General features: G+C 47.9%; 3 protein-coding genes and 2 long non-coding RNA genes across 9 annotated transcripts; 3 read left to right on the top strand and 2 right to left on the bottom strand.

The window, feature by feature from the left end:
• The first annotated feature begins 82 nt into the window (after positions 1 to 82).
• TMED6 (transmembrane p24 trafficking protein 6) lies at positions 83 to 4,882 on the top strand. Its single transcript, XM_036441396.2, has 4 exons — positions 83 to 796; positions 2,142 to 2,268; positions 3,415 to 3,563; positions 4,470 to 4,882. The coding sequence occupies exons 1-4, from the start codon at positions 584 to 586 to the stop codon at positions 4,701 to 4,703; spliced, it is 723 nt and encodes a 240-aa protein (XP_036297289.1). The 5' UTR covers positions 83 to 583; the 3' UTR covers positions 4,704 to 4,882.
• Positions 4,883 to 5,613: 731 nt separating this feature from the next.
• On the bottom strand, positions 5,614 to 8,221 carry NIP7 (nucleolar pre-rRNA processing protein NIP7). Of its 2 annotated transcripts, none has more exons than XM_036441397.2 (5): positions 8,020 to 8,221; positions 7,806 to 7,892; positions 7,550 to 7,688; positions 6,921 to 7,061; positions 5,614 to 6,712 (listed from the first exon to the last, which is right to left on the bottom strand). In XM_036441397.2, the coding sequence occupies exons 1-5, from the start codon at positions 8,073 to 8,075 to the stop codon at positions 6,593 to 6,595; spliced, it is 543 nt and encodes a 180-aa protein (XP_036297290.1). In that variant the 5' UTR covers positions 8,076 to 8,221; the 3' UTR covers positions 5,614 to 6,592. The 2 variants fall into 2 exon arrangements, with proteins under 2 accessions (XP_036297290.1, XP_036297292.1); XM_036441399.2 differs by having other exon boundaries at positions 6,647 to 6,773.
• Positions 8,222 to 8,260: 39 nt separating this feature from the next.
• COG8 (component of oligomeric golgi complex 8) lies at positions 8,261 to 18,149 on the top strand. Of its 4 annotated transcripts, XM_036441382.2 has the most exons (6): positions 8,262 to 8,703; positions 10,346 to 10,553; positions 12,251 to 13,078; positions 14,852 to 15,020; positions 15,720 to 15,914; positions 17,725 to 18,149. In XM_036441382.2, the coding sequence occupies exons 1-6, from the start codon at positions 8,315 to 8,317 to the stop codon at positions 17,880 to 17,882; spliced, it is 1,947 nt and encodes a 648-aa protein (XP_036297275.1). In that variant the 5' UTR covers positions 8,262 to 8,314; the 3' UTR covers positions 17,883 to 18,149. The 4 variants fall into 4 exon arrangements, with proteins under 4 accessions (XP_036297273.1, XP_036297275.1, XP_036297272.1 ...); XM_036441380.2 differs by lacking the exon at positions 17,725 to 18,149 and having other exon boundaries at positions 8,261 to 8,703; positions 15,737 to 15,991; XM_036441379.2 differs by lacking the exon at positions 17,725 to 18,149 and having other exon boundaries at positions 8,265 to 8,703; positions 15,720 to 16,189.
• Positions 9,462 to 10,347, bottom strand: LOC123652488. The gene is made up of 2 exons (XR_006741865.1): positions 9,899 to 10,347; positions 9,462 to 9,643 (listed from the first exon to the last, which is right to left on the bottom strand). It is a non-coding gene; the product is annotated as an uncharacterized LOC123652488 (long non-coding RNA).
• Positions 10,907 to 12,222, top strand: LOC123652487. Its single transcript, XR_006741864.1, has 3 exons — positions 10,907 to 11,147; positions 11,350 to 11,388; positions 11,680 to 12,222. It is a non-coding gene; the product is annotated as an uncharacterized LOC123652487 (long non-coding RNA).
• Positions 18,150 to 20,926: the final 2,777 nt, after the last annotated feature.

Raw genomic sequence — 20,926 nt, forward strand, 5'->3', positions numbered from 1 at the left:
CCACTCAGGGGCCCTGCAGTGCCAGCTGTGCTTATGGATGGTGAGCCAGCCCCGGAATCTCTGAAAGTCCATTTCTGTCTTTTGCTCACTCTTCACCCATTTAAATGTTTGCACATGTTTTCATGGGTTTGCACATGTTCTCTCAACTATAGAATTGGGTAGCATCTAGCAATTTGATTTGAATAAGATAAAAATCTCCCCAGCCAACTTCTGTCTATACTATTCAGATGACTGTAAATAAACTTACTCAATATTTATCCCCAAGAAGCAAGAACTAAAAAAGAAAAAAAGAAAAAAAAAAGAGAGAGCCAAAAGGAAGGATGGAGATAAATCGTAGTAGATTCTACCTCGCCCCCAGGAAGTAGGTTTGGTAAGCCACTAAGTTTTTTTAGGTGGAAGGAAAAACTTCCTGTGACCCATACAGTATCATGCCAGTTCCATTGTGAATATCTATGTGTGGCCCTGAAGCCGCCAGCCCAGGTATGACTTGTGGAGTTAATGATTATCCCAGAAGTTATATAAACTTACTTGGCTCCACTGGGCTACCGGCAGTTCACCTGCAGAGGAGTCTCCGGGAACCAGCATGTTCCCTTTGCTCATTGGGGTTGGACTGATGGTTCTGAACCTAGTGACCCCTGCCAGGAGCCAGAAAACAGAACCCCTTAGTGGGTCTGGGGACCAGCCACTCTTCCGGGGAGCAGATCGCTATGACTTTGCCATCATGATCCCTCCAGGAGGCGTAGAATGCTTTTGGCAATTTGCCCACCAAAGTGGATACTTCTATTTCAGCTATGAGGTAGGTACTTGGGCTCGTCTGGCCACATGGGAGAATTTTTTTTGTTTCCTTTTGTAAAGTGGGTCAAGTCCTAGACTAACATGAGGTTCTGGTTGTCTTTATTATGCTGTGATTCTCCATCTGTTAATGAAATGGACCTGCAGTTAGATGGAAACTCTTGGATGAATAATCACTAAAACATATGGCTTGGCTTCCCAAACTGGAGGCTATGGCAGTGTGCTCAAAACCAGGAGACAAACAGGGTGCCACTTCTGGAGAAATCATCATCACATTTACTCAGATTTGGAGATGAGAAAATACATTTTTAAAATATTAAAATAAGGCGGATCAGGAAAGTCACATGAACTTTAAAGAGATTTCAAAAAGAGACCAGTTTATGGGGCTGGAAGAGCAACATTTAGTCTCCTGCCTTTAGGGGTAATTCTGGCAAACAGGGTCACCGGCTCAACATTTCTCTATCGGGCCAGACAGTCCTGTTTGTGTTAAGAAGGTAAATGTTTTCAACCTGCCTGTTCACAGGCCCAGTACTTCAATCCATCCCACTCAATAGTGAAGTTAGAGGCGGTTCATTCCCTTGGTTTTTCATTTTAGAAACCTTAACTTTCTAATCTGCTCACATAGTAATAGATTCTGTATACTGACCTTACTCCACTGTAACTTCAAGACTTATTTTGCCGAGCTGCTGTGGCTCCAGGGGTCACCATTCGATTCCCCGTCAGGGCACATGCCCAGGCTCCATCCCCAGGAGGGGACGTGCAGGAGACGGCCAATAGATGATTCTCATCATTGATGTTTCTATTTCTCCCCCTCTCTGAAATTTAAAAAATGTTTAAAACACAAAACAAAAACTTAAATGAACTTACCAGAGCTTTTTCTTATCTTTAAATTGTGATAAAAGAGTAGTTATAGACAGCTCACTGTAGCCTGGGTTTATCAAGACCCAGCGTGGCAGTGAGTGCCTACTGAGTGCCTTATTCACTAGGAAGCATGAAATAAGCCCAAGTGTGTGAGGACAATACTAGGGAGCTCAAAGCCACGCTAGTTCACTCAAGGCTACAACCAGAATCTTGCACACCAGCCGATGTAGGCCTGCTGTGAGGTCTGCGACATGTCTTTTTTATAGGAGTGCCATCTGCATTTGGGGCAATTCTTTGTTTCTAACATGGCGGATGTTCATCTTTGCTGTCTCTCCTCACCCCACTGCACACCATTAACTCAATCCAAATCCCCAGAGGGTGGACAGCACCATCCCTGACTGAGAACCACATAGGATATCAATCTTTCCATTTAACTAGCTTCTTGGTGACGTATCAGGGACCATTCTCCCTTTCATGTGTCTTGGCAGGTTCAGCGGACACTGGGAATATCACATGACCGGCATATTGCTGCCACTGCACATACCCCACAAGGTTTTCTCATAGAAACCTCTCAGAATGTCCGGGGCCAGATTAACTTCTCTACCCACGAGACAGGTCTGTTCTTATAACTATGGCTATTCTAATAATTGTCTTTTTTTTTTTTAATTGGGAAAATGATGAAGTATTGAAATTAAGTGGCTAAGATGTGAAAACCCTGGCTTTTTTTTTGCATAGGATGGTAAAACAGTAGGAAAAACTTCAGCCTGGAACACCATAAACCAGTTTTCCTGGAGACAGCCAGTGGCCAAGTCTCCAGGTGACTATAACTCCAGGGTCCAGAAACTCAATTTTATCTTATCACCCCCAACTAACCAGAATATGGGAAACAGACTCGTTAAAGATACAGGATTTCATTTAATAAATTTATAATGGGATGACATCTATTTCCAGTCATCGGAATACATGACCCAGTTACCAAAAAGCACCCAGAACAAGAGGAAATGCACAGCCATGAAAAATATCCACCTCCCACAGCAAAGCACTTCTCTAGTCACCAGCAAAGTCCTACAGCCAGATCGAGCCTGTCCCCACCTGGGACAGCACCAGTCAGCAGCAATCTACCAGCCAGGTGTACAAAAAGATGTTTTTCAAGGAGCATAGACGATCCTTCACTTTGTAGCATTATGAGATATTTAGCATCTTTGGCCTCTCCATGCCAGTAGTGCCTTCCAACCATTTCGATAAATACACTCTCACACACACAAGGGGAGGCGACCCCAGCTGAAAACCAGCACCAGTTTATGCCCCAAACCATCAGTCCTGTACAGACCACCTAGCAGTTAATCATTTCTTTCATTCACAATACATCAATTTTTGCCTCGTTTAAGTTTGAGGTGGTATCCTCCAGCTCTTAATTTCAACTCAATTTGAGAAATTCCTTGAGATAATAGGTTGAAAAAGGGGAAGGAAATACTAATTTCTCTACAGACCGTTAGTAATATCTGCCAAAACATGATTATTTTAAGTAATGTTGAGTAAAAGTTTCATGTAAGATCAATAATACCTTAATGAAAAAATGAATAAAGTTTCATGTAAGATCAGTGTAACTTCTACATCAAACGTTGGATCGCTGTACTTGCTAAGTAAAAAGGTGCTAATTAGCACACTGACCCCTGGAGAACCGTTATCTCCACACCTAGAGAGTGAGATCAACAAAGGGTGGGAGACCAAGACTTGGTAATGATCCAGGAATTCCTACAGGTTTTTATCAACTTTGTCTAAAAAATCAGCAAAATCACTTTGGTTCTGTGCAAGTGTACCTCAATTTTGGAGTCTTCTATGAAGAGCCTGAGATAGACCATAAACAGAACGAAAGAAAACAACTGAATAACACTCTGGATGCAATTGAGGTAACTGTTTTGTGGGAAACATCCATGGAAACAGATTTTAAATTTGGAAAAAGATGAAAAATATGGGAGTGATAGTATTTGAGCTGAGAAACCAAACAGGCAAGGGGATTTGTAGCCTTTAGTTTTTATGACTTGGAATTCTTGTTTTATACTTTTTGGCTCTATAAATGAGCCCATTTTGTACATTTCATATGAATGAAATTATACAATGTAGCCTTTTGCCTCTGGCTTCTTTCATTTAGTATGTTTCTAAGGCTCATCCATATTGTAGCATGTATTCAGTATTTAATCCCTTTTTATTGCTGAATAATATCCTATTGAATGGATATACCACATTAGTTACCCACCCATCAACTGACAGATATTTGCATTGTTTCCATTTTTTTGGTCTATCATGAATAATGCAGCTGTGAACGTTTGCATAAGTTTTTGTGTAAATGTGGTTTTATTTCTATATAAAGTAGTGTACTGGGTCATATACCGTGTTTCCCCGAAAATAAGACATCCTCCGAAAATAAGACCTAGCGTGGAAAGATAAGCATGGAAAGACCTAGCACATCTTTGGGAGCAAAAATTAATATAAGACTGTTTTATTTTCGGGAAAACAGGGTAGTAATTGACTGAGGAACGGCTGTTTCCCACAGTGCCTAAACCATTTTACTCTCCCACCAGCAGGAAATTTCTCCACATCTTCATGCTCGTGTGAAATGGTATCTTCTGATTTTGAATTGTTTCTAATGTCACTGAGCAACTTTTCAGGTGTTTTTCAGCATTTGTATATCTTCTTTGGAGAAATGTCTATTTAAATCCTTTGTCCACTTTTTATTTTTTAGCTAGAGAGCATCCAGGTGAGGCTAGATGGGGGTAGGGAGGCATCCTTTCCTTATTTCATTGTCTGCCCCACAGGAAAGTACACGAAAGGTACAGAAAAATATCTTTCACATGTGGCGTCATTACAACTTTGCCCGCATGAGGAAAATGGCTGACTTTTTCCTTCTCCAATCAAACTATAACTATGTGAACTGGTGGTCGATGGCCCAGAGCCTTGTGATTGTTCTTTCTGGGGTCCTGCAGCTGTACTTCCTGAAGCGCCTCTTCAATGTCTCAACGACTACTGACACAAACAAGCCAAAATGCTAAGCAAACATAATTACAGTGTGCTGGCTCTTTTCTTCTGGGGCGGAGTCTTATCAAAGCTTTGTTAAATCAGCTTTGTAAAGTTACTGGGGGGGGGGAATAATCAATTTCTCCTATTAGAAAGTTTTAGTTTACTGCACTCATCTACTGAGGCAAAATGGCAATAAAGGAATAAAAATGTGTAAGTTTGGATGTTGCCTATTTCTTTTCTTTTTAAAAAAAATATATTTTATTGATTTTTTAGAGAGAGAAAGAGAGGGATAGAGAGAAACATCGATGAGAGAGAATCATCGATCAGCTGCCTCTTGTACACCCCCTACCGGGGATGTGCCGGCAACCAAGGTACATGCCCTTGACCGGAATTGAACCTGGGATCCTTCAGTCCGCAGGCCGACGCTCTATCCACTGAGCCAAACCGGTTTCGGCAAGATGTTGGCTAATTCTAATGTACGCACCAAATGCTACTACCAGTCCCTTAACCTTCACCAAGTCTATTTATTTATTTTAAATATTTTTTATTAATTTCAAAGAGAAAGGGAGAGGGGGAGAGAGAGAGACAGAAACATCAATGATGAGAGAGAATCAAGGCACACCCCACATTGGAGATCCAGCCCACAACCCAAGCATATGCCCTGACTTGGAATCTATCCTTGACCTCCAGGTTCATAGGTCGACACTCAACCACCTAGCCATGCCAGCTGGCCACTACGTCTATCAGAGGTTAAGAGAACTGGTGAAGAGAGAAGAGTTGAGAAAATGGGTCAAAAAGCATTCTACAATTGGTAGAATGCTTCTTTGTAGTTAAAAATGTTTTATTTTTAGAGACGTCACCTTTGAGATTTCAACAGTATAATCATTAGAAAATTTGTTTTATAATATAGGTAGTTTAAAAAAGATTTCCCTACGAAATTACTTTCATTTTAAAAATATTTTAATTCTAAAAATGACTTCAGGAAGCACATGGAAGAATGAAGGCAGTAAATTATTTCAGGGTCTCTGATTAGTGCTTTTTGTCCAGTCCGGTAAGTTAAGTAAAGGTTCATAAGGGAAATGTTTTAGGAAACCAAGGTGATGAAAATAACATTCAATCTGAAATCACCATCCAGGAAAAAGATGCAGAAAACAGCTTGGAAAAACCAAAATAATATAATCAAATTATACTCATTAGATCCTATGCTTAGTAGCAGAAACACTCAGTATATATGCAACATAAAAACAATTCTTACCACTTAGTCAGCACCTCTCATTTGCTAGGCAAATTCTGAAAACCATTCTTAGGTAGATGGTTAAAGCTGTTTTTTGAAACAGAAGAAAATGAAGCTCACTAAAGTTTCAATGACTCATCTAAAACATCAGAGCTGGTAGATATTAGAACTAGGTTTATGATCCAAGTTTTCTCCCACACCACACAGCACTCATCATAAGGAAAACTAGAAGAATAAATTGCTCTTAGTATTTTATCCAAATTTCATTTGTAAAATCCCAGACACAGCCAACTATTCTTATACAGCAATATCTACCTTCCTAGTATTAATAAGAAAACCTGTTGTATTCTTACCATGAGGTTGGAAAAGTGTTATCACAGATAACAATAAGCTATTCTTGTCCTCAATTCCAATGATTTAGAATCTTTTACTGAAAATAAGAAGTCCTGATTGAAATATAAAAAACACGATACTCTATTTAGTAACAAACACAAACACCCGAAATGGCCATTTTTGACCCATTCCTGCTCAGTAAGAATCCAGCCTGCATTTGTCCATATCGAGCTAAGTAGTCCCTGGAGAGATCACAGTGTTGGCCAAATTCAACAAGATGGTGGAGCCTACACAGACACGGGAAACAAAGCTAGGCCCTTCCACACAGCCACAAGTCCTCGCGATGATTTCGTTTTAAGTCAACGTCTCTTCATGTCGTACATATTCCCCAATGTCTGCTTGATGAAATACCACAATCGCCATGGGGTCTACTCTCCTGCAGTCTTGTGTAGACTTTGCTGCCACCCCAAAACCCTGGGATTCAAAAGAAGAGACACTGATTCACTCAAGTCATTCAATAAACACGCACTGAAGGCTGGAAATAACAAAAGACATTAAAAAAAAAAAATCACAGTTCTCTGAGAAACACACACGGTGCTGAGAATTTATAGTCTCTCAAGCCCACAGGTCGAAAAATACATCTTTCTTGAATAAAACGTAACAGCTACCAATCTGTACTCACCAAAGGGATGTCTGCCATGGAGTACACCACCACTCCCTGGTACTGAGACGTGTTTTCAGTGATTCGACCCAGCCCAGATTTCAACACGTGATTCCCATACAGGAAGGACTGCTCTGCTCCAGGCTTTATCCACACTTTGTACTACATAAACAGAGAATAAAAATCCCAAAACAAAAATGTTAACAAGCTATATCCCTGCAGATAAGCTAGCAGCTGGATCTATTGATAGGATGGATTTCTTGAAAGATGCATATCTCCCTCAAATTGTTCATTTCCTAAACATTACTGCCAGCTTCTTTCTTTCCTCCACTCTATGAGCAACTTCTCCTATGGATAGTTTAAACGGCTCTTTTTCTGGACCCACTCTGCCCCTCATCAGAGCCACCTACTTGCTTTTCGATCTTCAGCTGGGTCTTTGCGCAGGCTTTTCTATTTTGCTGGAGATAATTACAACGGGTAGTCAGGGGACTCCTGTCACGGGGCCCTCGCCATACCTACAAACCTCTCCACGTGCTGGTGCTGATGCTGGTAGCAGAGAAGCTGCCCAACTCTCTGCGTCCAGATAGAGGTGGCCCTCAACCCTGACCTCCTCCATCCCCAGTGGCCGGCCGGAAACCCACCCCACAAACCTTGGCATAGGGGGCCAGGTAATCCAGAGCTGTGATGTGCAGCCGGAATTTGTGGGTCTTCGTGAATTTCCCGAAGCAGGTCCCCAGCGACACCAGCTTGTCACCGGAGATGTTGGCGGCCAACTTCAAGATCTTTTCACTAAAAGGGCGAGGAAGAAAGAGGTGTCATTATAAGGGCGCGAGTGTGACCCAGACCCCTCACCCCCACCCCCACCCCCACCACCCGGGTCTGTGCTGCCCGCCGGGCCCTCCTCACCTCACGTAGTACACGCGGTCGTTGTGCAGCCTGAAGCAGTAGGTGCCGTCGGGCCTATCGACCAGCAGCTGAAGGTTCTCCCCGATGCTGCGGACGAGAGGCGCACTGGAGGCCGCGTCCTCACGGCCCGGCCCGGCCCCGGCCCCGCGCCTCACCCCGCCCCCTTCCCTTCCCACCACACGCACACCCTCCTCCGCCCCTCCCGCGCTCTTACTATTTCGCTATCTTCTCAAACATGACGCGAGTCTCCTCTTCAGTCAAAGGCCGCATTTTCCCGCTGTTGAAACACCGGATCCTCGTGCCTCAGCCGCCGGAAGAGGAAGTCAGCCGCCAGCCTGCCTCTCTCCCTGGCAACCCCCAAAGCCCGCTTCCCATTGGTTCCCCCCACGCCAGCGCGGCCCAATCAGAAACCGTCAAGGCGGCACGTGCGCCCCCGTGACTTCCGGTCCTAGACTCGGCGTCAGCGCCCTCTCTGGGCCGGAAGGGGAAGTGACGCTGCTGCCGGGAAGATGGCGGCGATGGAGGCAATCCCGTCCTCCGCGACGGCTCCCGCCACCGCCACCGCAGCGGCCCTCGGGGAGGTGGAGGATGAAGGGCTCCTGGCGTCGCTGTTCCGGGATCGCTTCCCGGAGGCCCAGTGGCGGGAACGGCCCGACGTGGGCCGCTACCTCCGGGAGCTGAGCGGCTCCGGGCTGGAGCGGCTGCGGCGCGAGCCCGAGCGCCTGGCGGAGGAGCGCGCCCAGCTGCTGCAGCAGACGCGCGACCTGGCCTTCGCCAACTACAAGACCTTCATCCGCGGCGCCGAGTGCACCGAGCGTATCCACCGCCTGTTTGGCGACGTGGAGGCTTCGGTGGGCCACCTGCTCGACCGCTTGCCCAGCTTCCAGCAGAGCTGCAGGTGCGGTGGGCGGTGCCAGAGGGGCTTTTAAACAACTGCAATAGTGACATTTACTATAGTGGATATGGCACACAGTTAACGGAGCGCTTACATGTCCCAGGCTCTCCGAGCACTTTATTTTTATTTTTTAAATATATATATTTTATTGGTTTTTACAGAGAGGAAGGGATAGGGATGGAGAGTTAGAAACATCCATGAGAGAGAATCATCGCTCAGCTGCCTCTTGCACACTCCCCACTGGGGATGTGCTCGAAACCAAGGTACATGCCCTTGACCGGAATCGAACCCGGGATCCTTCAGTCCGCAGGCCGACACTCCATCCACTGAGCCAAACCAGTTAGGGCTCTCCCAGCACTTTATTAATTCATTTAGAATTCACAACAGTCTCCGAGGTAGGTACTGTTTTTTCCTTTTTATGTATGAGGAAGTTGAGATGGAGAGGTTAGTGATGGTCGAAGGGTCCAGCCCTTACGTTTACTAGTCAAAATTGGAACCCAGCAGCACGTCCCTCCCTCAGAGGATTGTGTGAGCAGTACACAAAGAGAATCCATGCAAAACAAAGAATTGGGCCCTGACATACTTAACTATCAACAATTGGCAGCTTACTAGATAAGCATATTTATGTAAATATACATAAACACACCTATAGACACAACGCATACAACTCGGACCAGAAGTCTTCTGCTCCAAAACTTTCATTGATAGGACACTGACAAGGAAATCCTACCATTTGAGGTTGGCAAAAATTTATTTTTAAAAATTCCTTGTTTTTGAGTCATATTCTGCTTTTTTAGACCCTCAATCCATTATCCCTAATTCTGCCTTCCAGCCTTTCATGATAAACGCTTTTAAGTGTTCTTTTGAATCTTTGGCTAATTGACAATAGCTTTTGTACCCTTCTACCCACCCCAAAACAGATAGGGGACTTCATAAAACGGATCTCTGCCATTTTTTTTTTAATGAAAGATTAAACTTTTAAAAAATATATATATTATTGATTTTTCACAAGAGAGGAAGAGAGAGGGATAGAGAGTTAGAAACATCGATGAGAGAGAATCATCGATCAGCTGCCTCTTGCACACCCCCTACTGGGGATGTGCCGGCAACCAAGGTACATGCCCTTGCCTGGAATCGAACCAGGGACCTTTCAGTCCGCAGGCCGACGCTCTATCCACTGAGCCAAACCGGTCCTGACGGATCTCTGCCATTATGCAGAAGAAATGGAAACTGGTGGGAACCAAGGTTAACAACAGCATAGGAATAGATTGAGCTGTTATTAAAGGAACATTTAGTCTGAGTCAGGTGCTGTGTTAAATACTTTACACACATCATCTCATTTAATCCTCACATCCTTAATATTTTACCAACGAGGAAACAGTTAGGAAAGCCTAGCTACCTTGCCACAGCTAGTTAAGTGGCAGATCTGGGTTCAGATCTTTACCATTTGCTAGTTGTGTGGTCTTGGACAGGTCGCTTAACCCGAGATTAAAGTTTCTTCAAGGGTACTTACCTCATAATTTGGTTTGAAGATTAGATCAAACCAAAGCCCGCCTAGTGCCCAGTTCACAGTAAATGCTGACTAATAGCAATCAAGGTTTGGGTGCGGAGCTGTGAGCAACCAACGTTCTCCCGATTGCCCCAGGAACTTTGTGAAGGAGGCCGAGGAGATCAGCGCCAGCCGCCGGATGAACACCCTGACCCTAAACCGGCACACGGAAATCCTGGAGATCTTAGAGATTCCCCAGCTCATGGACACCTGCGTCCGGAACAGCTACTACGAGGAGGCCCTGGAGCTGGCAGCCTACGTCCGCCGACTGGAGAAGAAGTACTCCTCCATCCCCGTCATCCAGGTAGCCCGCCTCCCCACGCAGAGGGGCCTCACACTGATGTTCTTGTGACCAGTAATTCTGTGGGCATCGCTGAACCTTTAGGCAGAAACTTTTTTTTTTTTTTTAACTATTTTTTAAATTCTGTATTACTGCTTTTAATATATTTTATTGATTTTGTACAGAGAGGAAGGGAGAGAGATAGAGTTAGAAACATCGATGAGAGACAGTCATCGATCAGCTGCCTCTTGCACACTGCCTACTGGGGATGTGCCCGCAACCAAGGTACATGCCCTTGACCGGAATCGAACCCAGGACCTTTCAGTCCCCAAGCCGACGCTCTATCCATTGAGCCATACCGGTTTCGGCTAGGCAGAAACTTTATATGTTTCACGTCAGTTGCTGCCAGCCAGTCAGGCTGGAACACAAACATACATTCACTCATTTATTCAACTGAGAAATAGGAGCCCGTGTGCCAGGCGCTCGCCGATCTAAGGGCTGGGTGTGCAATGTGAACAAAGCAAACAAGGCCCTGGCTCTCATGAGCGGAAGCTGATAGTTGGCAAATGAACAGGTAAACAATAGGATCCGTTTAGACAGCGACTGTCTAGAGTAGGGGTGTCGAACTCAATCAGAGAAGGTGCCAAAATCTAAAATCCAGCCTAAATCGCGGGCCGAATGGTTTACTGAACAGTCATAAACTGTCATTGTGATGGAAACACAGCGGAGTGCAGTGATGACAGCGCGGTGCGGGCCACATTGCAAGGCCTGGCGGGACGGATTTGGCCCGCGGGCCTTGTGTTTGACACATGTGGTCTAGAGAAAACCCAGGGGATGGGATGGAAGGAGACCAGGGTGAGTTACTCTAGGGCCGTGGTTCTTAACCTTTCTAATGCCGCTACCTTTTAATAACAGGTGACCCCCAACCATAAAATTATTTTCGTTGCTACTTCATAGCTGTAATTTTGCTACTGCTAATGAATCGTCATGTAAATATCTGTGCTTTCCGATGTCTTTAGGCTCTACAGCAGCGGTTCTCAACCTGAGGGTCGTGACGGTCGCCTAAGGCCACCGTGAGGTCACCACAACATGAGAAACTGTATTAAAGGGTCGCGGCATTAGAAAGGTTGAAAACCATGGCTCTAGGGAGAGAGCGGTCAGGAAAGGCTCTTCTGGAGAGAGAACATGTAAGCTCAGACCCAGATCAGAAGGACCCAGCCACGCGTAGATGTGAGGGGAGAGCACAAACCAGAACGTGGAAAGAACAAGCGCAGCAGGCTGAGGAGGGAAGTTGGAGTGTTAAAAAATACAAAGACAGCCCAGCCAGGGGGGCCCAGAGACTGAGCGTTGACTTACAAACTAGGAGGTCACCGTTCGATTCCTGGACAGAACACATGCCCAGGTTTCGGGCTCGGTCCCTGGTTGACGGCATCCAAGAGGCAGCTAATTGACGATTCTCTCTCATCGTTGATATTTCTGTCGCTCCCTCTCCCTTCCTCTCTGAAATCAATAAAAATGTATTTAAAAAAAAAGAATACAAAGACAGCCAGTGGGACTGGACTGCAGTGAGCAAGGGGAGAGCATGAGGGGGCCGGTGAGGTAGGGGAAGCAGGGCCATGGGGACCCAGTATAAATCAGTTTTAGGAAATCTACTTCCTATGTTAGGAAAGCAGGGGGAATATTCAGGGTTAGTGGTGTGACTCGCCCCTCCGCGTTGCCAGGGCATCGTGAACGAGGTGCGCCAGTCCATGCAGCTGATGCTGAGCCAGCTGATCCAGCAGCTGCGGACCAACATCCAGCTCCCCGCCTGCCTGCGCGTCATCGGCTTCCTGCGGCGCATGGACATCTTCACGGAGGCGGAGCTGCGGGTGAAGTTCCTTCAGGCCCGAGACGCTTGGCTCCGTTCCATCCTGGCCGCCATCCCCAACGATGACCCCTACTTCCACATCACAAAAACCATCGAGGCCTGCCGCGTCCACCTGTTTGATATCATCACCCAGTACCGCGCCATCTTCTCGGACGAGGACCCGCTGCTGTCCCCCGCCCCGGGGGAGCGCACTGTGAACGAGGGCGCCATCTTCCACGGCTGGGTCCTGCAGAAGGTCTCTCAGTTCCTGCAGGTGCTGGAGGCCGACCTCCACCGAGGGACCGGCGGCCGCCTGGACTCGCTGCTGGGCCAGTGCATGTACTTCGGGCTGTCCTTCAGCCGGGTGGGCGCCGACTTCCGGGGCCAGCTGGCTCCCGTCTTCCAGCAGGTCGCCATCAGCACTTTCCAGAAGGCGATCCAGGAGGCGGTGGAGAAGTTCCAGGATGAGATGAACTCCTACACCCTCATCTCGGCTCCGGCCATTCTGGGCAGCAGCAGCCTGCCTGCCGCGGTGCCCGTGACTCAGCCGGGGACCCTGCAGCCGCCCATGGTGCTCCTGGACTTCCCACCCCTGGCCTGCTTCCTCAACAACATCCTGGTCGCCTTCAACGACCTGCGCCTCTGCTGCCCCATAGCCCTGGCGCAGGACGTGACCAGGGTCCTGGAGGACGCGCTTGCCAAGGTGAGCCCATGCCGTCGGCTCGCTGTTGGAACCTTCTTTGGTGACAGAAGACCAGGCTTTGGTAATAAGCCAGTCCGCATGGCGGTGGTGACTGCTGACTTAGAGAGGCTTGGTGTGGCTCTGGAGGTTTGTAATGGCTGAGCCACTCTGAGCCAGTTCGTCTCCCTACATGGAACCTACAACAGCCCATGGAGAGGCTGACCTGTAGTCACGATTCTGTAATGTATTCGCTTTCTGTTGCTGAGTAACGAACTCCCACACACATTGATCATCTCCCAGTTTGTGTGGAGCAGGAGGCCAGGCGCAGTGTCTGGCTCTTTGACTCTTCAGGGCCAATGGAAGAGTATCTCCTGCGCAAACCTCTTTTAGGGAAGTCATCAGCCCTCTCGTAAAAGGCCCATTTGATTAAATCAGGCCCACGTTTGGTTAATTCAGTCACTTGATTAGGGTCTTTCATTGCAACTGCAAAATTCTTCACCTTGGCCATATTCATTTTCTTTTCATTGGATTTACTGGGGTGAGACTGGATAACAAAATTACACAGGCTTTAGGTGCACAGTCCCACAACACATTATCTGTATGCTGTGTGCGCGCCACCCCACGTTAAGACTCCTTCCGTCACCATTTCCCCCATACCCCGCGCTACCACCTTAGCCATTTGCTACTGGTTAGAAACAAGCCACAGATTCTGTCTGCAAGTAAGGGGAGGAGATTACACAAAGAAGTGAATACAAGGGGATAGAAATGACACACAAACTATCTTAGAATTCTGCCTAACACAAGTAATGCTATTGCTCCTGTAATATCCTAGTATGCCACCCCCCTCCCCTTTTTTTTTTTTAGAGAGAGAAACATCGATATGAGAGAGAAATTCAATCAGTTGCCTCCTCTACACGCCCTGGCCAGGGATTGAACCCCAAACCTGGGTATATGCCCTGACTGGAATCAAATCCGACACCTTTCGGTGTAAGGGATGCCAATCCAACCTACTAAACCACACCAGCTAGCACATTTAGAGTCAATGAAATTCAAATAATAGTAATTCACTAATATTTATGTAGAACTCACTCCATGCCAAATAGCATTCATCATACTTTGCACATATTAAGATTTGATCCTCAAAATTCTATGAGGTAGGTCCTGTTGTTGAGAAAACTGAGGAAGGGAAGGAAAGAAAAGGGATGAGGAAACTGAGGCCCAGACGGTATGGAGGGCTTTTCAGGTAAGTAATCAGTTGGAAGTCACAGAACCAGTAAGTGGCATAGCTAGGACTTGAACCAGGGCATATAGCACCAGTCTTGTTAATCTTGTCACCTGTCTGAATTGCCTGGTCGGCTGCTCTGTTCTTTGTATCTGGAACTTCTTTCCAGCTCTGTTTCCTTCTTCCTTTACAGTTTCCTAGTAACCTAGCTTCCTGGCCTTACTCAGTAAAACCCTTTTATAATTTTTTTGCTTTATTTTCCTGGATCCAACATGGTTCTGAACAGTCTCCCATGGGAGTCAAGAACCAGGTATTCTTCCACTGGAACAAGCGACGGTGATGAAACAAGCTGAGTCAGAAAGACAGCAGTGAAATGACAGAGTTGTGAAAAGTGATCACACTTCTGAATTCAAACCAAGTAGTACTCTCACGTACTGTTTAGAACAGCTTTCTTCACGAAAACGGAGGCTGCACGTTTGTGCTTAGTTTCATGCACTGCTGATAGCGACAGGCCGCTCTCATGGAGGGTGTAGTAGACCACTGCTGTGACTGACGGTGCCTCTGTCTCCTAGGTAACCAAAGTGATCCTGGGCTTCCATCGCGCTGAAGAGGCTGCCTTCACCAGTGGGGAGCGGGAGCTTTTCATCCAGTTCTGCACTGTCTTCCTGGAGGACCTCGTTCCTTATTTAAATCGCTGTCTCCAAGTCCTTTTCCCACCAGCTCAGATAGCACAGACATTAGGTAAGAGAAAGGAGAGAAGATTTTAAAAACTATTTGGTTGATCTTACTCACATACTAATTCATTCACCTCCTTCTGAAATTTTAGTGAATGTACAGAAGTGTACAACCATTACCACCATTCAGTTTCAGAACATTTCCATCGCCCCCAAAAGATGCCTCATGCCCAGTGCAGTCATTCCCCAGCAACCACGAATGTACTTTCCGATGCAACAGATTTGCCTTTTCTGAACATTTCATATAAATGGTTTCATACGATGTATATATGTGACTAAGTGGTAGAAGCTAATCACAGAAGAACCAGATATTGTATGATTTTCCACTGTGCCTTCACTTCCCTGTACCCACTCTCTCTGCCCCTGGGATGGTTGCAGGGGAGGAGGAGGCAGAACGTCCCAAAGGGCAGTGGGCCACTAATCACACCAGGCAATGGGGCTGCTCACCACTTCCCCCAGCTTTTCTCTTGGGCCTGTCACAGGGAAGCCAGTGCTTGCCCACTGAGGTTCTCTTGACCCTCACTCCATCCGCCCTGCGCTGTGCTGTGCAGATTACCTTCAAAGCCTGGCTTTACTGTATACGCCCATGTCACAAAATGGCTCACTGTATTGAAATATGGTTATTGTGACTGTGATTTCTTGTGACATATCAGTATTTACATTTATTAAACGTTTTCTCTTTTACTTTGCCTACCATCGGGGTCAGGCATTCCACCCACTCAGCTCTCCAAGTACGGAAACCTTGGGCATGTCAACGTGAGCATCGTCCAGGAGCCTCTCGCCTCTATCCTGCCGAAGAAAGAGACGGTCTTCTGTCTGGATGAAAGGGAGCCAGTGCCAGAGCTCACAGCTCCAGCTCCAGCTGCAGCTCCAGAACCAGAACTCCCAGCCGAGGAGTCAAGCCTCCAGCCCATCACTCCGGCCTTCCCTGAGGAGGGGCAAGAGCAGGTTGAATCAAGCGAGCCACTGCAAGCAGATGTGCCCAGTGAGAGCACTTAACAAGGTTCCCTGCTCCCAGAACCAGACTCGGCACCCAGGGCCTGGAGGCTTATTGCAGCGCCCGTCCGGACAGCCCCAGGGGAGAGAAAATGAAAGGGGGAACCTCTTAGTCACTTATCTTATCCCATAAGAAATGAAGTAAAATAATAAAGCTGATTATCGCCACCGAGAAGCGGACAGCATTCTGTGGGCAGGAAGGCGCGCGGGAACTACGATTCCCAGCGTCCCTGGCGGCTGGAGGGCTCGGCTACGGAGGGCGAAATGGGAACGCGTAGGGGCGGGCCGCTCTTCTGGAGCGCACCATGGGCCGCCTGGGGGCCGGGCTGCTGCTGGGGTCACTGCAGGCTCGTTGCCTCGCGGGGCCAGCCCTGCCGTGGGCGGAGGGGCTGGCGGTCGGAGCCCGGGCTTGCAGTTCCACGCGCCCCGGGGGTGGCCTCGAGGGGCCGCCGCGCCAGCGCTCCTACTGGCGCTACCTGCGGCGTCTGGTGCTGGGAGCGCCCAGGCCGCCATTCCCGCACGTGTGCCAGGTCGGAGACCCGGCGCTGCGGGCCGTGGCAGCCCCGGTAGAGCCGGCGCAGCTGGCGGGACCCGAGCTGCAGCGGCTGGTGCAGCGGCTGGTGCAGGTGATGCGGCAGCGGCACTGCGTGGGCCTGAGCGCGCCGCAGCTCGGGGTGCCGCTGCAGGTGCTGGCGCTGGAGTTCCCGGAGGCGCTCTTCCGCGCCTGCGCGCCGCGCCTGCGCGAGGCCCGCCAGATGGAGCCCTTCCCGCTGCGCGTGTTCGTGAACCCCCGCCTGCGGGTGCTGGACAGCCGCCTGGTCACCTTCCCCGAGGGCTGCGAGAGCGTCGCCGGCTTCCTGGCCCACGTGCCCCGCTTCCAGGCCGTGCAGATCTCAGGTGCGGGAGGGCAGGGACCCCGGGGCGGCCGGGGGAGCGCTTGTGTCTCTTCTGCCTGTGGAGGCTGCGGCCTCGGATCCCAGGAAAGTTTCTGTGAAACTCCCAAGTGCAGACACGTGGATGGCCGATCAGCGGAACCTTCCGGCGAGAACAGAGGACAGGACCTGGGAGTTGACGGCACTCAGGACTAACAGACTGGGGCACAGACAGCTCAAAGTGGAAGAGACGGGGTGGGAGGTCAGGAGGGGGGTTAGGCTGGCCCTCTGCTCTATGCCCTCGCCCACTCTGTCTGCCCAAATTAGCTGTCTGTCATGGTGGAGCGGGAGAAATGGGACTTTTGCCCTGCCCAGCCCAGGGTGAAGGTGACACGCCATTCCCGGGCTGTCATACCAGGATGTTGTGTGGAATGTGGTTCTTTGCTGGGGTTGTGATGATTGTTCCTCCTGAGCAAGCCACTTGGTCCATGAGGGTCAGGAAGTCAGTGGTCTCCCTGATTTTATGTTGCTCCAAGCTAGAATACTTTGTTAGGAATTGAATGCGAACAGCAATACTTCAGAAGTGGGAGGAGTGTTCAGGAGAGAAGCATCTTAGTAGGAAGATCGTATAGTAAGCCCAGCAACCTAACTGAACTATTGATAAGTCGACTACTGGTAATTGGCAGACTTGGGGCATCTTTTCTAGGAGGATAAGAGGTGCTGAGTTCCCTTCTGATGCTGCCTCTTGTAAAGAGGAACATCCAGGGGCCAGGAAAGGTGGTAAGGAGGTGGAGAATGATGCAGCTCAGCATGTCCTCACCCAGACTGTAACTTCCTTTGCAGGGCTGGACCCCAGAGGAGAGCAGGTGGTGTGGCAGGCCAGTGGGTGGGCAGCACGCATCATCCAGCACGAGATGGACCACTTGCAGGGCTGCCTGTTCATTGACAAAATGGATAGCAAGACGTTTACAAACATCCGCTGGATGGAGGTGAATGACTAAACCTTCCCTGAGGATCCTGAAAACCAGGACACACACTTCAGCTTTGAGCCAGGCTGTCTTACTTGGCATTGGCTTGGCTCCGACAGAAAACAATGGACTCTGAAACATGCCAGACTGAGTTGGAGGAAGATGGTAAAAACGATTGTGCCCTAGCTGGTTTGGCTCAATGGATAGAGCATCAGACTGCGGATTGAAGGGTCCCAGGTTTGATTCCGGCCGAGGGCACATTCCTGGGTTGTGGGCTCGATCCCTAGTAGGGGGCATGCAGGAGGCAGCTGATCAATGATTCTCATCATTTGTGTTTCTATCTTTCTCTCCCTCTCCCTTTCTCTCTAAAATAAATAAAATAGCCGAAACTGGTTTGGCTCAGTGGATCTGCGGACTGAGGGATCCCAGGTTTGATTCCGGTTAAGGGCATGTACCTTGGTTGCGGGCACGTCCCCATTGGGGAGTGTGCAGGAGGCAGCTGATCAATGATTCTCTCTCATCGATGTTTCTAACTCTCTATCACTCTCCCTTCCTCTCTGTAAAAAATCAATAAAATATATTAAAAAAAATAATAAAATAAAATATTTTAAAAAATTGCTCCAGGTTGAGCTATAAAATACTGCCTTTAACTTGAGAAGAAAACTAAAAAGAATGGACATTTCCTGATAATTTTGTATGGAGGATGGGGAGGAAAGGGGGGGCAATAACTACTCTCAGTAGACATGACTTTGTAAGACCTGTGCCATCTATTCCCAAAGCCAAGATTTGCTAATAAATGTAGTTCCAGAATATCTAAAAGCTGTGTGTAAAATGCAGATTAAGGCTGTGATTGACTTTATTTACCAAATTCTTGTTTTACAAGGGATTTGTGTGTCTTACCTCAAGTCCTCTGCCCTGGACACCAGTGTGCTTGTGGAAGTAAACACAGGACAGAATGGCCCCAGTACATGGAAATGTTTACTGAGAATCCTATATAATAAAACCCTAATATGCAAAATGACCAAACCACAAAATGACCAGTCACTATGACACACACTGACCACCAGGGGGCAGATGCTCCATGCAAAAGCTGCCCCAGTGATCAATGCGCTTCCATGGAGGACCACCTGCCCAGCCAGAAGCCAGGCTCACAGCTGGCGAGCACAGCAGCAGCGCTAAGGACTCCTTGGGGGATGTCCCACTGCAAGAGGGCACCGGTTGGGCCAAGGGACCCATCTCGCCCACCCCCACAGTGCACAAATGTGGTGCACCGGGCCTCTAGTATCAGAATAAATGAGTACCCACACACATTGACACATTCAGAGAGTTTAGGTTCCCACTTTCGCCTTTCACCTTTAAGCAGACCCGGGGAGGATTTTTCTGCTGAGATTGCTTGGGCGGCTGGTACTTTGGTACCTGGCTTGTTCTGTAGGGGGCGGCCAATGCCCCTTTTCCCATCACAATTTGAGTAGAAAGACCTTGTGCTTCCTGGTCACCACACTTATTTTGGAAAAATAAATTAGCATCACAATGACTGATCAGGGTTTAACCTTAAGCTGTTGTCAGAGGTGAGGAATTGGTTTCTTTAGGTTGGCTTACCTCATTTTTATGTTGTTTTGCATCATTAATACTCTTACCAAAGTCCAATACCCATGTAGTAAGAAGTCCAGTAAGTTGTTTGAGAAAGAACTTATTTTAAACAGCAATTAAACAAACGAGCCCTCCTTACAGAACTCTCCTCTAAGCTTTTTCTAAGCAGGCTGAGTCTGGGGGGCCTATATGGCCACGCAAAAGTGAACTGGCTCTCTGTGCACTAAACTCTGGAAGAAACAGGACTTGGCACTACCCTGAGGTGAAGTCAGGCCCTCAGCCATTGGGAAGTCTGTAGAAAGCTCTCATTAACATTGAGAACATGTGTCCTTAGAAAAATAGAATTCAGTGACCCCTTTTCCCTCAGACAATGCTCAGAGACTCCTGCAGGGTGGCCTCAGAACATTCTGGGCCCTGGCCAGGTAGCTCTATTGGTTAGAGCAACATCCTGATACTTCAAAGTTGCTGGTTCCATCTCTGGTCAGGGCACATACAAGCAGCAACCAATGAATGCATAAATAAGTGGAACAACAAATCAAAGCTTCTCTCCCCCTTCCTCTCTCCAATTAATTAAAAAAACACACACACACAAACAAAAAAATTCCGATGCCTCCTTACAGAGCTCTGAGGTTGACAGTCCTTAGTAAGGCCTCTGTAGTGTAGATCTGTAGCATCTGACTTCAGCTCCCTGATGCAAATGACTGCTCAGAGTGGACCTTGGAGAAACCCTGAGACCATCTCTGTTGCTGACAATATATGAGATTTCCTGTTCTGACCAAAACCACAGAGGAGGAAGGATTTGGTCTCCTGGTTAAGACACTACAACCCAAAGGCAAATCCTTGCATTTCCAATGAAGAAAATCTCCTGCACCCGAGGCAGATGTATTCGCCACAAAAACCACACACACAAATCGGCACCTGGAGCTGCACAGTGAAAGCCAATGTAGGCAGAAGGGTCAGGACAGAGTGCCAGGCGGGGAAGACGTGGGTTTCAGAGGGAGCTTTTAGGGAAGTTCCTCTGCATGCATCCGCCATGACTAACAGAGACCGCGAGGCCACGGCGTCAGTCTGAGTTCAGCCTCAGGGGGCGTCTGAAAGCTGTGACTACAGCTACGAGGATGACCCCTGTGACTGTCCAGGTGTTTAGCAGAGGAAATGAGGAAGCAGGTTTAAAAAAAAGGTGGGGGTACAAGGACCTTCTGATTCAAGTAAAGATAATGGAGGTAGAGTAATAAAATACGAATAAACATCAAGTTAAAACAAAACAGTCCTGGCAGGGGGCTTATCCTGGCTTCTAGTCCAGCATTTACAAACATAACTGGTGGCTGAGGGCACATAACTAACCAAGAAGTACACATGTGGGAACTCCAGAGCAAGCAACAAAAATTCCGGTCACAGTTGCTGCATAAGTGTCATCCGAGGTCAGGCCGGGGGCGCTCCAGGTAACGGGGATAACCCATTAGCAACGATAACCCATTAGCAACGGA

Source organism: Pipistrellus kuhlii, unplaced genomic scaffold (genome assembly GCF_014108245.1).
Source record: "Pipistrellus kuhlii isolate mPipKuh1 unplaced genomic scaffold, mPipKuh1.p scaffold_m20_p_17, whole genome shotgun sequence".
Lineage (NCBI taxonomy): Eukaryota > Metazoa > Chordata > Mammalia > Chiroptera > Vespertilionidae > Pipistrellus > Pipistrellus kuhlii.

What these genes read in the sequence shown, in the direction of transcription:
- TMED6 (XM_036441396.2), top strand. Translation starts at nt 584, where the DNA reads ATGTTCCCTTTGCTCATTGGGGTTGGACTGATGGTTCTGAACCTAGTG. An exon ending in CTTCTCTACCCACGAGACAG is followed by an intron (nt 2,269 to 3,414) that starts GTCTGTTCTTAT and finishes GAATTCCTACAG; the next exon opens with GTTTTTATCAACTTTGTCTA. An exon ending in ACACTCTGGATGCAATTGAG is followed by an intron (nt 3,564 to 4,469) that starts GTAACTGTTTTG and finishes TCTGCCCCACAG; the next exon opens with GAAAGTACACGAAAGGTACA.
- NIP7 (XM_036441397.2), bottom strand. Translation starts at nt 8,075, where the DNA reads ATGCGGCCTTTGACTGAAGAGGAGACTCGCGTCATGTTTGAGAAGATA. An exon ending in TTTGAGAAGATAGCGAAATA is followed by an intron (nt 7,893 to 8,019) that starts GTAAGAGCGCGG and finishes TCTCGTCCGCAG; the next exon opens with CATCGGGGAGAACCTTCAGC. An exon ending in GACCGCGTGTACTACGTGAG is followed by an intron (nt 7,689 to 7,805) that starts GTGAGGAGGGCC and finishes TCGCCCTTTTAG; the next exon opens with TGAAAAGATCTTGAAGTTGG.
- COG8 (XM_036441382.2), top strand. Translation starts at nt 8,315, where the DNA reads ATGGCGGCGATGGAGGCAATCCCGTCCTCCGCGACGGCTCCCGCCACC. An exon ending in AGCTTCCAGCAGAGCTGCAG is followed by an intron (nt 8,704 to 10,345) that starts GTGCGGTGGGCG and finishes CGATTGCCCCAG; the next exon opens with GAACTTTGTGAAGGAGGCCG. An exon ending in ACTCCCAGCCGAGGAGTCAA is followed by an intron (nt 15,915 to 17,724) that starts GCCTCCAGCCCA and finishes CTTCCTTTGCAG; the next exon opens with GGCTGGACCCCAGAGGAGAG.